General features: G+C 40.6%; 2 protein-coding genes across 2 annotated transcripts; one reads left to right on the top strand and one right to left on the bottom strand.

Annotated features, from left to right (window-relative positions):
• Positions 1-1,199: 1,199 nt before the first annotated feature.
• Positions 1,200-4,650, top strand: arpc3 (actin related protein 2/3 complex, subunit 3). Its single transcript, XM_080046487.1, has 7 exons — positions 1,200-1,304; positions 1,703-1,802; positions 2,363-2,439; positions 2,980-3,048; positions 3,380-3,506; positions 3,995-4,089; positions 4,414-4,650. Exons 1-7 carry the CDS (start codon positions 1,299-1,301, stop codon positions 4,474-4,476), a joined length of 537 nt encoding a protein of 178 aa, XP_079902613.1. The 5' UTR covers positions 1,200-1,298; the 3' UTR covers positions 4,477-4,650.
• Positions 4,651-4,743: 93 nt separating this feature from the next.
• LOC307264934 (ubiquitin-conjugating enzyme E2 G1-like) lies at positions 4,744-8,560 on the bottom strand. The gene is made up of 6 exons (XM_080046488.1): positions 8,373-8,560; positions 7,913-8,015; positions 7,698-7,795; positions 7,118-7,296; positions 6,542-6,652; positions 4,744-6,141 (listed from the first exon to the last, which is right to left on the bottom strand). The coding sequence occupies exons 1-5, from the start codon at positions 8,413-8,415 to the stop codon at positions 6,566-6,568; spliced, it is 510 nt and encodes a 169-aa protein (XP_079902614.1). The 5' UTR covers positions 8,416-8,560; the 3' UTR covers positions 4,744-6,141; positions 6,542-6,565.
• Between the last annotated feature and the right edge of the window lie 5,263 nt (positions 8,561-13,823).

Below are 13,823 nucleotides of genomic sequence, written 5' to 3'. Positions count from 1 at the left end.
GATTTCACCGTATATGCGAGTTCACGTCTGGTCGTGAGCGCGCAGCGAGTGTCACTTCTCCATGAAATGTCAGCTTCACATAAGAGTCCAGTGTGGGACCATTTTTTCAAACTATTGATAAAAAACAATGCAGTGCAAAATATGCAGCATAATGCTAAACGCTCGTCTAAGACTATGACGTTAAATCACCTTAGAAACACACAATGCCTTCGTCCGAGCATAGCAGCGTTTCACCGTGTGATCTCGCCAGCGAGTGAGCCGTCGCGCAGATGAACTGTGGTTTGTGGCTAAAATAATAACCGGGGATATTCCCCCCGTTAGCGATTTCAATGGGAAAGACTTCCGCGATCTGATTGAATGTCTCGAGCCTGAAAACACAGTGCCAAACTGCGCGACTATAGGAACTGTACAGTGAGCGGAGTCCCTCCGTTGGTTTCTGTCTACAACCGACACAATCACCGGAGACGCAGTCACAGCGTTTAAATAAAGCCTTTCATTTGTATTACCATTGGGGCTTGCATGCAAATACTGTAACATAATGGCGGCAGCTAAAGGAAAAGCGCAGTTATAATTTTCTGCACCTGAACCTCTGCTGTGGGAAGAAAGAAAGGGGGCAAAGCAAGTCGATTGATTTGTCGACTCGCAGGCGGACGGTAGGCAGCTCTGCCAACGGAGCGAGAGTGCACCCGCTTGTTGCCCCGCCTGTCAAAACACCCACGCATCGGTTGTCCACTGGCCTTTCATTAAAAAATATATTTTATATTAGGTTTATTATATTGAGTAAATAAACACTGCTTTCATTCCGACTCTCAACGCGCATTTCAATGAACCATGATGTAGTCTACAAAAAGATACTGAACTGTGATTGGCCAGTCACTGGCCCGGGCGGGACAGTGACTGGCCAATCAACTTGCCCTGCATATGATTTTACTGGCCCCGGGCCATCGGGCTATACGTTATGTCGAACCCTGCTGTATGCCATGTTGATGACTCAAGAAATGTGTGCACGTCAACCCATTCATGTTTCAATATTTCAGGACCATGGTGACTCTAAAATAGGCTGTTATTATGTACATTTATTAGTGCTTTATATTTTTTAAATAAAATATCACACAAAATGTACAACTTGACTGCCTTTGTAATGAACCCTGGTGTGTTAGCGCCCTCGTGTGGCCGCTATGCGACATAGCATGTGGCCACTTCCTGTAAAACTGAAGGGTGGAACAAGCGGAAGCAGGGTCCTACGGTGCTACTATTTCTCTGTAGCTGACCAGTTGGACTGATATTTATCACTCAACATGCCGGTGAGTAAACCCTACATGGTTATTGACCAGCATAGGCATCTATTTTGCGCTTTAGAGCATAAAAACCTAGCCATGATACTCCATTTGACAACACAAGGGCCGCCGAGTAGACGTTAGCTTTGATGACGAGTATCGTTAGCATAGCTGGCTAACTATATTAGCATTTGCTCGCAATTTAACATTGTCAGACATGTCACAAATCATCAACTCGTCCTTGTAACGTCTCTGCAAATTCTACTTTGATAAGCCTTTAGTTAAAATGTATTTGTTTGCTATCGCGATAGCATTGTGGCAACAACAGGGGTGAGGGTAGCAGAGCTGTCACGGATGCTATCCATTAATTTACATGCAGTGAGCTCGGTAAATGTATGTGACAGCAACTTTTCTCTTTTTATAAGGCATATCACTCGAGCCTGATGGTCCCCGATACCAGGATGGTGGGGAACATGGCTTTGCTCCCCATCAAAACCCAGTTCAAGGGACCAGCCAGAGGAGACGGTAAGTCTGTTTGATCGTTTTAAGAAAGACAAAGTGGAGCCAGTCCCTGTTGATCACAGAAGTACACACTTTATGTTTAGTTTTTAATGGCTCATTCACTTGCTTAAGTCAGATTTGCACGGTGCTCAGTTCCTGATTCCCATTGTCAGCGTCACTTCCATATATGGCTTGAAGAGTCAACTTGTTCATGAAGCCTGACACTCCATTATTAGCTTTTTTCTGTAAAGGCTTTGAAGCGAGTATTGTATCGACCACAGATGTAATAATTTAGTGAACAATGTCAAAATAAGTGTCAGAATAAGCCACTTTTCAAGCTATTAATAATTGCAAATAATACATTGTGTAATATTCCACACAAGCAATTGAGTTGGAGCCTGTATGTCACAAATCAAAAATAGAGCTTCACCGCATTACAAAAAAAATGTGCTCACCAAAACAGGAAATGACTCATTGCATTGACAGCGTTTAACAACACTTATAAATGTATTTTTTGAAGTACTTCATATGTATTGATTCAAGCCTTTTAATTCAAATTTATTTTTTTAATATATTTATTTCAGGCATGGAGACAGATATCGTTGATGAGGCCATCTACTACTTTAAGGCCAATGTTTTCTTCAAGAACTATGAAATCAAGGTAAGACATTAACTCCCACTTCTATCAGCAGCTCGCATGTATCCCTATATTCTGGTGACCAAAACATTTAACAAAAATGTGTGACACAAAAAAAACATTTGTGTGCACGAACGAGCCGAATTCAACAGAAACAAAGAAGTGTATGAAGTATGTACCCAGCTAGTGTGTTTGTTACTGTATGTTTCCTCTTCCCTTGTCTCTGGCTGTCTTGAAGCAGCTGTGCACTTGGGTTCTTCTACATGCCCCTGCTTGTTTCTTCCCATTCCCCTCAGCAATGCATAGTTGCACAGGATTTAAACTATGCAACCTATTTCTGTTCAGACCTGGCGGAAACTGTACTAATGACAATTATTTCTGTTTTAAAAACATGGTTTATATAAATTTTTTAAATAACTTTATTGTTGTGTTTTAAGACTTTATATAATTAATTATAGATTCAAAATGTCAAACATAAAACAAAGACAGAACAACTAATGCAATATGTGAATAAATAAAGTAAGAATAAACATCAAAATAAAACGTGTATTTTGTTTCTTTCAGAATGAGGCAGACAGGACGCTGATCTATGTCACACTGTACATTTCCGAATGCCTAAAGAGGCTACAGAAGGTAAGGTGTGTGTGTGTGTGTGTGTGTGTGTGTGTGTGTGTGTTAATGTACAGAGTTTACAGTGGTGGATGTTTGCACTTTGCACCAGCCAGTTTATGCAAATCTTCAACTATCAACTATTTAAAGGCATTTGCCAAGGTATGGGGCTTTAATCCAATGGCTGAGGGCTTACCAGATGGGTTTTAGGGAGGCATTAAATGATAAGTGGAATGGGGAATTGTTTTTGCTCACACAGGGAGGAGGAATTAGCTGCTTGAATGCCTATGCAAACGGGTGCTGGTAAAGCAGGTGATCTAGGCCTTTCATTGGTGAATGTGTTGCTCTCTTACAGTGTAGCTCCAGGGGCCAGGGAGAGAAGGAGATGTACACTCTGGGCATCACTAACTTCCCCATTCCAGGAGAACCCGGATTCCCCCTCAACGCTATGTATCTTAAACCTGCAAACAAGCAGGAGGAAGGTAAGAACCAGCACCAATAACTTTGTTCCATACACGATCTTAAAAAACAAAGCCAGACTTATCCTGAGCTAGACATTTCACCATATGTTTACTGATTGTTAGCAGTGAATGATTGAAAGCTATTAATGCTGTTTCACTACTTGTGCTATGAATTGGTGCCAGTTTCCTCGTACCTTAGTTATCATACTTAGTCTAATTCCCTGCCTGAAGTAATATCAAGCCAAAAATAGCAATGCTGACTAGAACCCTGTCAGCTTTTAAGGATCTGAGTGGCAGTTTCCTGCTCGTTTCCCCACAACTTTGTTCGGCAATGACACCATTGTTGATGAAACTAGAAGTGCATTTAACTAATAAGAAACTAATTGTACTGAAATAACGACATCCATGTTAGTTTTGCAGTGACTTATCAGAATTGTCACAACTGTGCTTTCCCCGTTTACCTCTAAATATTAACACCAACTTCTTTTTGATTGTGCAACCTTTTCCAGAGACCATGAGGGCGTACCTCCAGCAGATCCGCCAGGAGACCGGCCTGCGGCTATGTGACCGCGTGTTTGACCCCGCCACAGACAAACCCAGCAAGGTTAGTCCCAATTCCTCTAAAACAACAACACTACAACTTTTATATGCATGTAGCACATTTGAAAACATGATGAGCAAAGTGCAAATAGGCATACTATCACCAACAGTTCTTGTGTTTTAAGTTAAATGATTATGGCCCATGTGACCTCTTTATTAAGAATATAATCACCGAGATAGCTGCAACTAAAGCAGTTTAAAGCATGTCAAAGAAAAAGGCTTAGTTATAGAAAATGGATAATGTGGTGCTCGGTGTTTTTTTCTTTTCTTCTAAAATTGTGCCACAGGTAGTTTTGAGATTTTTAACCGAGCTTTGTTTTTCTTTCAGTGGTGGGTGTGCTTTGTCAAAAAGCAGTTCATGAACAAAAGTCTGTCCGCCCCTGGCCAGTGAACGACTCGGGAACCATAGTTTCTATTCTACACCTGCAGGATGGATGAATGGATGGAATCTTTTGTTTTTTTGGGGGGGTTGGGTGAGAGGGGGATCTGATTTTGTGTTGCTAAGATGATTTTATACTCTTTCAGTTTAAGTATTCTCTTGTATGGATGTTGACCATATTGAGCTGGTGCGTCATTCAATAAAGCAATCATGGAGATTGGAAAATAATGTGGTACTGTGTTTTTTTTTTTACTCATTGCACTTTACACTGAGAACAAGGCACATTGATTTTTGATGTACATAGCTCTGAATGATAAGTATATTTAAGCTTAAGACACAATGTATGGTGGAGTGGCAGAAACATGAGTCACCAGTCAACAATGTCCACAATGAGGTTTATTACTTGTTTTCATATACTGTGATATTGGCTTTAAAAAGTGGGTGCACCTGCATACCTATTAATCATCAAATGATGTATTTACCAAGCATAAAAACCGCTATTATTGTTTAGTTCTATTAAGTCACTTAAGCAGCAGATCCTTTTGTGGGTGGTATAGGCTTTTAACACAGACAATTTGACTTGTCATAATAGGAAAAACACAGTACTAATAACACTTACAATGACACTATTACCGTCCCTGTAGCAGGTACAAGGAATTCCGCCATCCATTTTAGTATGTACACCTGTGCTTTTGCTACTGTAACGTGACAAAATGTCCTGTGTGGAAAACGGCCTATGTGAAGTGCTACTGTTCAATAATCAACACAACGCCTCTCCCATAGGCAAGGTGAATGCATTTCATCTACACGTGCAGAGCTAAAAAAACAAGTTTTTCCACACAGTTTCATATTTACACAGGTAAAAAAAAAAGATGTAGCATGTTCATTGAAAATATATGTATCGGTGTGTTCTTTGGTTTGTCCATAATAGTTTTTCTTTTCAGGATTTTTAAAACAAGCATTCGGATGCAGTCATTGTTGAAGGTAGGTTCCCCTTCGCGCTGGCAGTCAAAAGTTAAGGCAGCGTGCTGGGTTATAGGTTTTCCCCCGGACAGGGAAAGAAGAAACACTTTCTCTGCAGAACACTTAAAAAGGTGCGCAGGGAAAAGGAAAGCCAGTGTCTGTATTTGCATCGCTTTTAATGACTGAAAATACTCCAAAATTGCATAATTGATTAATTAACTGTAGACTGGATGGCTCAGTGTGGCAGGTTGAAAAAAGAAAAACCTCAAACCTCCATAATAGAGGATAATGCCTAAAATATTTTCACTTGAAATAAATAGGTAAATATTAAGTAAACTAACCTTAAGAGAATGGGACTGTTATCAGAGGGGGAAATTCTCCTAAAGAGTATATACACAACAGAAATGCATTAGGCTGTATAATTCATCGTCCTGTGCTGATGCTCCACCAGAGATGGCGGCTTCTTGTGCAACTGATGGTGGTAAAAATTGAGGAGAAAAATGGAACGTTTTGGCAGCATGGAGTGCCACTGCCATTGAGCAATATATTCATAAATATCAATAACAACTCTCAAACCGCAAGACACAAATTAGTAGAGAAATATGGGTTTACTAATTTCCTGTAAGTCTTTCTTCTTCTTCTTTGGGTGGCTGGATGGTGTTGATTAAGTTGTGCCCCGTAGTCTTCTAGCAAAATCCCCCTGTCAAATCCAAACTGGAAAGGGAGAGAAAAAGTATCATGTCAGTTTAGTTATCAAACGTTGTGTAACAGCACTATAATTGTACAGCTTATCAAGGAAATAAATAATGTAGATGTAGATTCTAAAGAATGCTTGTTTGTGAAAATCAGGGAATATCTCCTCACGATACCGCGTGTACCGCGCTACCTGTATGTACTGTGTGTGTGCACTGAAAAATTAATCCAGTGTTAATACACAGCATTGGCTCTATAAACTGGAATGCTGCTAGCAAAGGTGGGCCCCTTTTTTGTAACATACCTGTTTACAGAGCCTATACTGTGTATTATTCACTGATTTGAACAAAACGTGAACATGTTTTGTCTACGAGCATCCTTCAGAATCCACCTTTAAATCCTGGCGGTCACTTGTACTTACCGTGTTGAAGACTAGAGGGAGGCCCTAGTCGAAGGCCATCTCTTGACTCCTCCGCACACAGCGAGCCACCTTCTTCTTGAAAACCCCTGCAGGATCCTCACGCCACTCCTTCTGCAGGATGTTACATGTACAAAAAAAAATATCATTATGTCTCATTAAGAAAGCCTGTTTTTTTTCCACCACACACTCAGTTTGCACACAAAGTTCCCAGCACAGATGATGACTGATAGATGTTTACTTCATTTCAAGAGTTATTGCCTTTTTTTTTATGTCTTCAGGCCCTACCTCTGAATAAAAAGATGAGTCAATTTAACCTAACTATGAGGCAAGGCTGTCATTCCCCCCTCATCACTCAGCCCGCTTGTGTGGATTGCCAATAAAAAGAAAACGGAGGTAACTTTTTAAAGATATTTCTTGTTTTTTTATTCTTTTAATGACTTACCTTTTCCACATGTGTACACATACAGAGATTAGGAATAACATAGTTTAGCGGATTTCACTGCATTTGCCCAAAAATACTCAGATTCATATTAAGCTAGGAAGTATATAACTGCTAAAAAAAATTCAGTCACTTACAGCTGCATCTACATTGGCAGGAGAGTCTCCATTGGGGTCGGCCAACATGGAGATTACGCTGATCATGATGGTCTCCACTGTATGGATGGGCAGCCAGCGCTCCTCAGGCTTCTCGTAGCCATACTTGTCCTCTCCGGGTTCATGCAGGATGGAGATGCACACGTCACCGTTTTTGGCCACTGGCGGAAAAACAAGAACACAAGAGATCAGCGACACATTTTGTACTGTAAAATGCCCATACTTGTTTGAAAAAGTCAATGTAAATATATGTAATGTTGACGTCAGTAGGATAGTCACAGATATATAATATACAGTATTCGTTGATGCATATTAAAAAGGTGGAGTCAGCGATTCTGGAAAATGTTGTCAAATCAGTGAAAATATCCTCACGATTCGCTAAACTGTTAATTCACAGCCTGGGCTTGTTTCCCCTTTATTTACATACCAGTCCACAGAGCCTAGGCTGTGTATAAACAAAACATTTTCCCCCCAGACAGGCAGTGGATCGTGAGGAGATGATCACTGATCATTCTCCAGAATGGCTGACTCCACCTTTAATAAGAGAAACGGTGACTCTTACCATTTGGATGCCAGATTTCTGTGACGAACTTCAGCTTGGGAGGCCTCAGAGGGTAGTCCCGGGGGAAGGTTAAAGTGCATTTGAAGAAACCTCCTTCACTACAAACGACAGGGAGGAAGATGCACACTGTTAGGAGGTATGCTGTGGATAATGGGTGTGAGCATTTACCTTGGCTATAAGTGAATTCAAGTTAACTTGTGAATCATTGCACTCACAATAATGTGTCTTGAGGTCCGATGACGACCACCTCCCACTGATAAATGTCATCATCGTCTACCAGACCCGCAGAGAAGCCTTCAACTGGGTTCTTGTTCAGCTCTGAAATTGAATTTGAGATTAGTCTCATCAAAATCACCATTTTGTATGTGTGTTAGATGTGTGTGTTTGTTTTTGTGTTTGTGTGTTGATTTGGAAATGCTTCCAGTAGATATTGGGCAAGAGCAGCTAGCATTAGTCATACATATCCTGTCCGACCAGCTGTCTGGTAGCCTACGTTATCTAACGTCACACACGTGTATTTCGACCTAGTTTCCACTAGCATTAACTCTGCGTACAAACGTAAGCTATTCAACAAAAACAAAAAAACAACAGCCCAGTGGAACGTAGCTGTTGCTCCCGTCTGTTAGCTCAATGTACAGTCAAATAAGCTCCAGTAGCAACAGTTAGCCAACTTACCTGCTAATTGTTTACGTAGTAACAACGAGGACTGTTCCGTCATTTTACAGCTATTTTATTTGGTCTCTGTTATTAGTATTACTTAAGGCCAACCAACTGTCGAATAGGCTAAATTAAACATGGGCCAAATAAGTCAAAAAGCACAGCGTCCACGTTTTCTCCGTCTCCCTGTGTGGTGACAACAGCAATAACATGAGAGGAAAATATGTTCTGAAGAGTAGTAGAGATACTAGGCCCTCAGTAGGACCTCTCAGGCACACATGGTTCCGGGCGGTGTACTGTCTGTCCCCAGTAAGTTCCACTTATGAAACCAGTTAAGGTCAGAGTTGGGGAGATTGTGGGATTTAATGCTATTGATTTTGATAAAAAGCTTAAATGTTTTTCATTTCCCAATAAAGGCAGTTTAGCCTGTAAGGCTAAGTCCAGGACAAATATGTTTATAAGAAGGTTTCTTCTTCGTGTTCATTTGCAGCGTGCTACACACCCCGATTGGTACATTTCTGCCCTCGACAGTTTATAATGAATACTACACTTCTCCATTTGGCATTCAAGACCTCATGGCAGCTCTGCCTGGAATAAACCATAGTATATAAAAAATATACAGAAGAACCATACGCCCAAAAGTATGTGGACACCACTGTCTGACTGAATCTTCACTTCATTCTTTGGGCTTTTTCAGCAGGACAAGACTGTCACATTCACAAAGTGAGGAGGTCCACAAAGAAATACCTATTCCAGTTTGGTGTGTATTGGTGTGTAGTGGAACCTTGCTGGCATCCTGAACTCTTATGTGTATTTATTTGTAGGATTTGAAAATTGTGAGGAAGTTTCACAACATAATAATAATAAAAAAAGCCTATAGCACATGTTACAGGCTAATTCCAATATTTGTATTCTATATAGGCTACTGTAGCCTATATTTAAATTGTAATACTTTAAGAACTTTAAAAATGTTTACCTGTTGACATCATTTAAATAATCATGTTGTAATATTAAATTTACAGTGAATACAGTGAGCGGCTAAGTGAATAAATTAAATATGAAAATTTAAGTTGTTAGACAATTGTTGCTATGGCCCTGCCTGCACCCCCATCATACATTGTAGGTAAGAATTCAAACACAGACTAAAACTGGTCCTTTTCGCCAAATGGGAGCAAATTCCTGCAACCAAGCCACAACATCTCAAACAAAGCTAATGTAGAAGAGATGAGGCTGTTTGAAGAGCACTTTAATGCCCATTGGTTTGGAATGACATGTTGAGCTGGATGTTATGTTCAGGTGTCCATGTTCTTCCTTTCAGCATATGATGTGATGAATCATCTCTGCAATTACAGTGATGCTTTTCATTTCCATTGGACAGTGTCCCAGTCTTGATTATCTGTATTGCTTCATAACTAACCTATACACCAGTATACCCTTCTCATATAATGGTATACCATACTGTCCTTCTCCCGTTAACTCGGCCATCTTTTTGTTGCTCCGCCCCACACTACATAACATTCTCAGATCCCTTGAAGGCATCCTTTAAATCCCCATCATCTCACTCTCTTCAGTCCGTCCTCCAGATCATCATAGCTTCCCAAGCCTATTTGTAAATACCAAAGTGCTCCATATATCCACTCTAGTGCCACTCTAGAAGCTCTAAAGAGATTTCAGGCTTGACCAAAGATCATCCCCCTGGTGGTGCTGTCAGAGCATCCGTGGGAGAGAAAAATACCTGCTGTGGAGAAAACCAACAACCCCACCGGCGCCATGCCTTCCAGAAGAATCAAACATACAACGAATGGGTGTGTGAAGATGTGCTGGTGCATTCCCAAGCTTTCCCTTTGGGCTTTTCATAACCTCATAATAATTTGGCTTTCCGCAATCCACCATTCTCATTTTCTCCAGTGCTGCGGTCAGATCTATTTCAGTATTCCGTGGCAGCCATGTTGTAAATACGGGGGAGCCAGCAGGTTGTGTGACCTTTTTCTCAACCCCAGCTCCTCCACTTTCTCACTTGCTGTGCTCACAGAGCTGCATTTTTCTTCTTTACCTCTTGTTTTTCTCTAAGGGAACTTAAGGCCAATTGTCTACACCTCGAGGTCTTATATATGTCCTTTAATGCTTTGATGGTATTTCAAACGCTTGTGGTCTTATTGAATAGCAGGACAGAATTCCCATTTGGGTGTTTTATACTCTCATATCAGTCTTCCTTCAGCTTTTACCATCTCCCGTGTTTTAACACATACTGGCAGAGAAAACAAACCGTATATAATGGCTCTGCACCAACATTGCCTCTCCAGCTTTTACTGCCCTCTCTGTGATCTTAAACATTACAGCTGCCAGTTTATTGGGCCTGTACGAACCTGGGTTTGTGATGCTCCCTTGGTTTTAAACTGGTAAAATGGCGTGTTTTCCCTTGACATTTAACACTACATCAACTAGCGATCCCTAAAACATCCCATAGCTAAAGGTCATAAATTACATTAATGATTTTCTGCCAGCTTTTTATTGACCCATGCAGTTTGTCTAGCAAAAAATATGTTTGGACCAGACATTTTAAAAAAAATTATCACAACCCGGGTTTCTATACCTTTCTTTGACAAACCGTGCTTTCACCACAGACATTTCACACCCTCCAACACTCTTGATTTAGCAGAGGTAATTATAATTTTTTCCATGAACAAATCGCTCATTAGCAGCAACATATATATCTCACCAGTGGTGTGCACAGGGGGGAGCAGAGGGGGCAACTACCCTTGCCCTTTTTGTTCTGAGTGCTATTAGACCAGATTCGGCTCATGGGACTTCTACACTTGCCATAAGATCATACAAGGGGCATTTGAGTGCCCCCCTGATGTCACCCTAGCCTAGGGCAAACAATTAAGCATTCTCTTCTACATCAAAGGGGTGTCATATCAGGGTGTTTTTCTTCTAATTGGTCCAAAACCAATAGTCAAAGTAATATCTGGGGACTATCAGCACGCACACGGGGGCCTCCCGACCCCAGTTGAGCCGCACGTTTAATAACATGGTGGCGGTGCCCTTTTTTAATTGTCCCCCCCTGCCCCTTAGAGAATCACACGCCCCTGTTACACACCCCACAATGCCATTTTCTGGAACTCATTTGCTTCCAGACTGACATCCTTATTTTTGTCTTCAGATCTCCTGAGACAAGCTCCGACTGCACAAGGAACTTCTCTGTGACTCTTAACCGGCAGTCTGCTGAGGTCTTTTACACACACTTTTTTGTTTCTCGCTTACACACAGGCATCCGTCATGATCGCAGAACAATTACAATATTCTTTTATCAAATATGCATCACGAGTAGTTTTCTACTTGAGTTGGTTTTGAAGGTGGTATTTTCCTTCATACTCACATATCCTGCTGACACTGTCACTTATTTAAAAATAATTATATTTTTTGCACACAATCCTTATCACATCTCCCACATCCCCTTTCATCGGTTCAGACTACAGAAAAGTCCAATATTCTAGAGAGAACAACGTGTATAAGTTCTTCTATTTGATGATCATAAAGCTATAGTGCGTAACTTTTCCATATAAATGAATGTTGGTTACATTCAAGCCATCGAGCAAAATCCCAAGAGTAGAGTAGAGCAGTCACTACATTTTTCAGCTGTTGATTCTACTGCTAAGAAAACACCTGGGCATACATCAGAAGGTATCAAATCCATGTGCAGAGGCTTACCTCGTGTAGATGCGCAGACAGTGTTGTTGTTTTTACTCAGAATTTCTCATGGGGCAACAGAAGATACACACTATAGCTTTAATCTAGGCACAACACTAAAGTTGGCTGGCTATCAACAGACTAGTAACATCCAGTCATACTCATACAGCTGTACAGTATAGCCATTATTACATAACTTTCTCACTGACACAGTACTTGTACTGCGGATATGCTCTCCCTAATGTTGTGTGCTGGCACAGCTCCCCACAAGACCCTAACTTCCTCCTTACAGTATGTTCCATATTTTCTGGCATTGTTAATTTAACTTTAATTTCAAGTTTTGTGGTTCTATAAATGATGGATTAGTTCTTCTAGCCTGATCCCTGTTGGTACTCAGAATCTTTGAGAGTTCATTCAAAAAGAGAAATTTTCCCCAAATCCAGCTGTAGGAAATTACCATTTGCTATTTCCTTAATATAAGTGTCTCTGAGACTGGTAGAGGCAGTCTTGACTCATTGGAAACTCTCTGATGATAATATATTAAAGGCAAAGTCAGTGTCAACACCACAGAATGATTTTCTTTTTGCCTTTAATACTACCTGGCATGTATCTGTCAACTCACCCCTTATTTATTGGTGTTACATTTGGCTTCTTTGAGCTTCAACCATTTATCTGCCTCTATCTATTACATGTAAACAGAACTGAAGCTGAAGTGTGATATGAATAATTGCTGATAAAGAAATCCCATTCCAATACATTTAGCTTTAGCAAAGACGTGATAAATAATGACAAACATACTAGGAATGTCTACAGTGGGTGTGATCCATTGTATACTGTTGCTATGGCGAAGGAGAGACTTGGCCTCACAAAAGTGGCAGAAATGGATGAAAGCACTAACAACAAGACAGTAACTATTCCTACTGTATGTATGCTGGTTTAAAAAAAATGGTTCAGGTAATGATGCTACTGAATTGTGTTCCAATAGGCAGTGAAATTGTACATTGATGTTATACAGTAAATGCTCCACGCTTTACCCTACAAGACTACACTGAAACCAGAGTGGGGAAAGATACAGAGTCGTTGTCAGTGGCTAGTTGCAGGTAATTTGCTGCATTGATTAGAGCTGTCTCGATGCTGTCCTCAGGTCGAAACCACATCTGAGTATACTATTGATACTCTTTAAACTGAATAGGTGAATGAGACTTACACCTCTTTACCTGACACTTTCCTGTGAAATGGAAGATGACACCTCTTTAAAGGTAAGTGCCTTGAAAAGGGTAAAACTACACATGGGATTTGTTCACGTGGAAGCCCGAAACCTGGAAACAACATTGTATTTTCACTCAAATGATGAGAAAAAGATAACGTGGCAGATTGTGTCTGGTTCGGAGAAATGCATTTGATTATCTTTGTTTCTTTCAGCCTAAAGATGAAGATAAGCCTTGTCTGTCAGCGATGTGTAGCCTGAAAAGCATGGAAGTACTTCTATATATTGTACATATAGACAATCAACCTAATGTCTTCATGATCCCAGACCTTAACTGTCTGTGTATCATTTTTACCTACCTCGACAAAAAAAAAACCCTCTAAACATAATCTTTAAAGAGTTGCGCATTAAGTGTTGTCTCTCTGAACTCAGTGGCTAACACAAGCTTTGAATGTTGAAAGGAATTTATTGCAAACACAGTTGGAGGCTTAGGCATTACTTTTTTAAGTAAAAAGGAACCAGGTGGACCGGCACCTGCTGATTCAAGTGCTAGTAACGATGACTGGTTCTAT

Source organism: Ammodytes marinus (genome assembly GCF_949987685.1).
Source record: "Ammodytes marinus genome assembly, chromosome: 18".
In the NCBI taxonomy this organism is placed as follows: Eukaryota; Metazoa; Chordata; class Actinopteri; order Uranoscopiformes; family Ammodytidae; genus Ammodytes; species Ammodytes marinus.
This window is presented reverse-complemented; position numbering and strand designations above follow the sequence as displayed.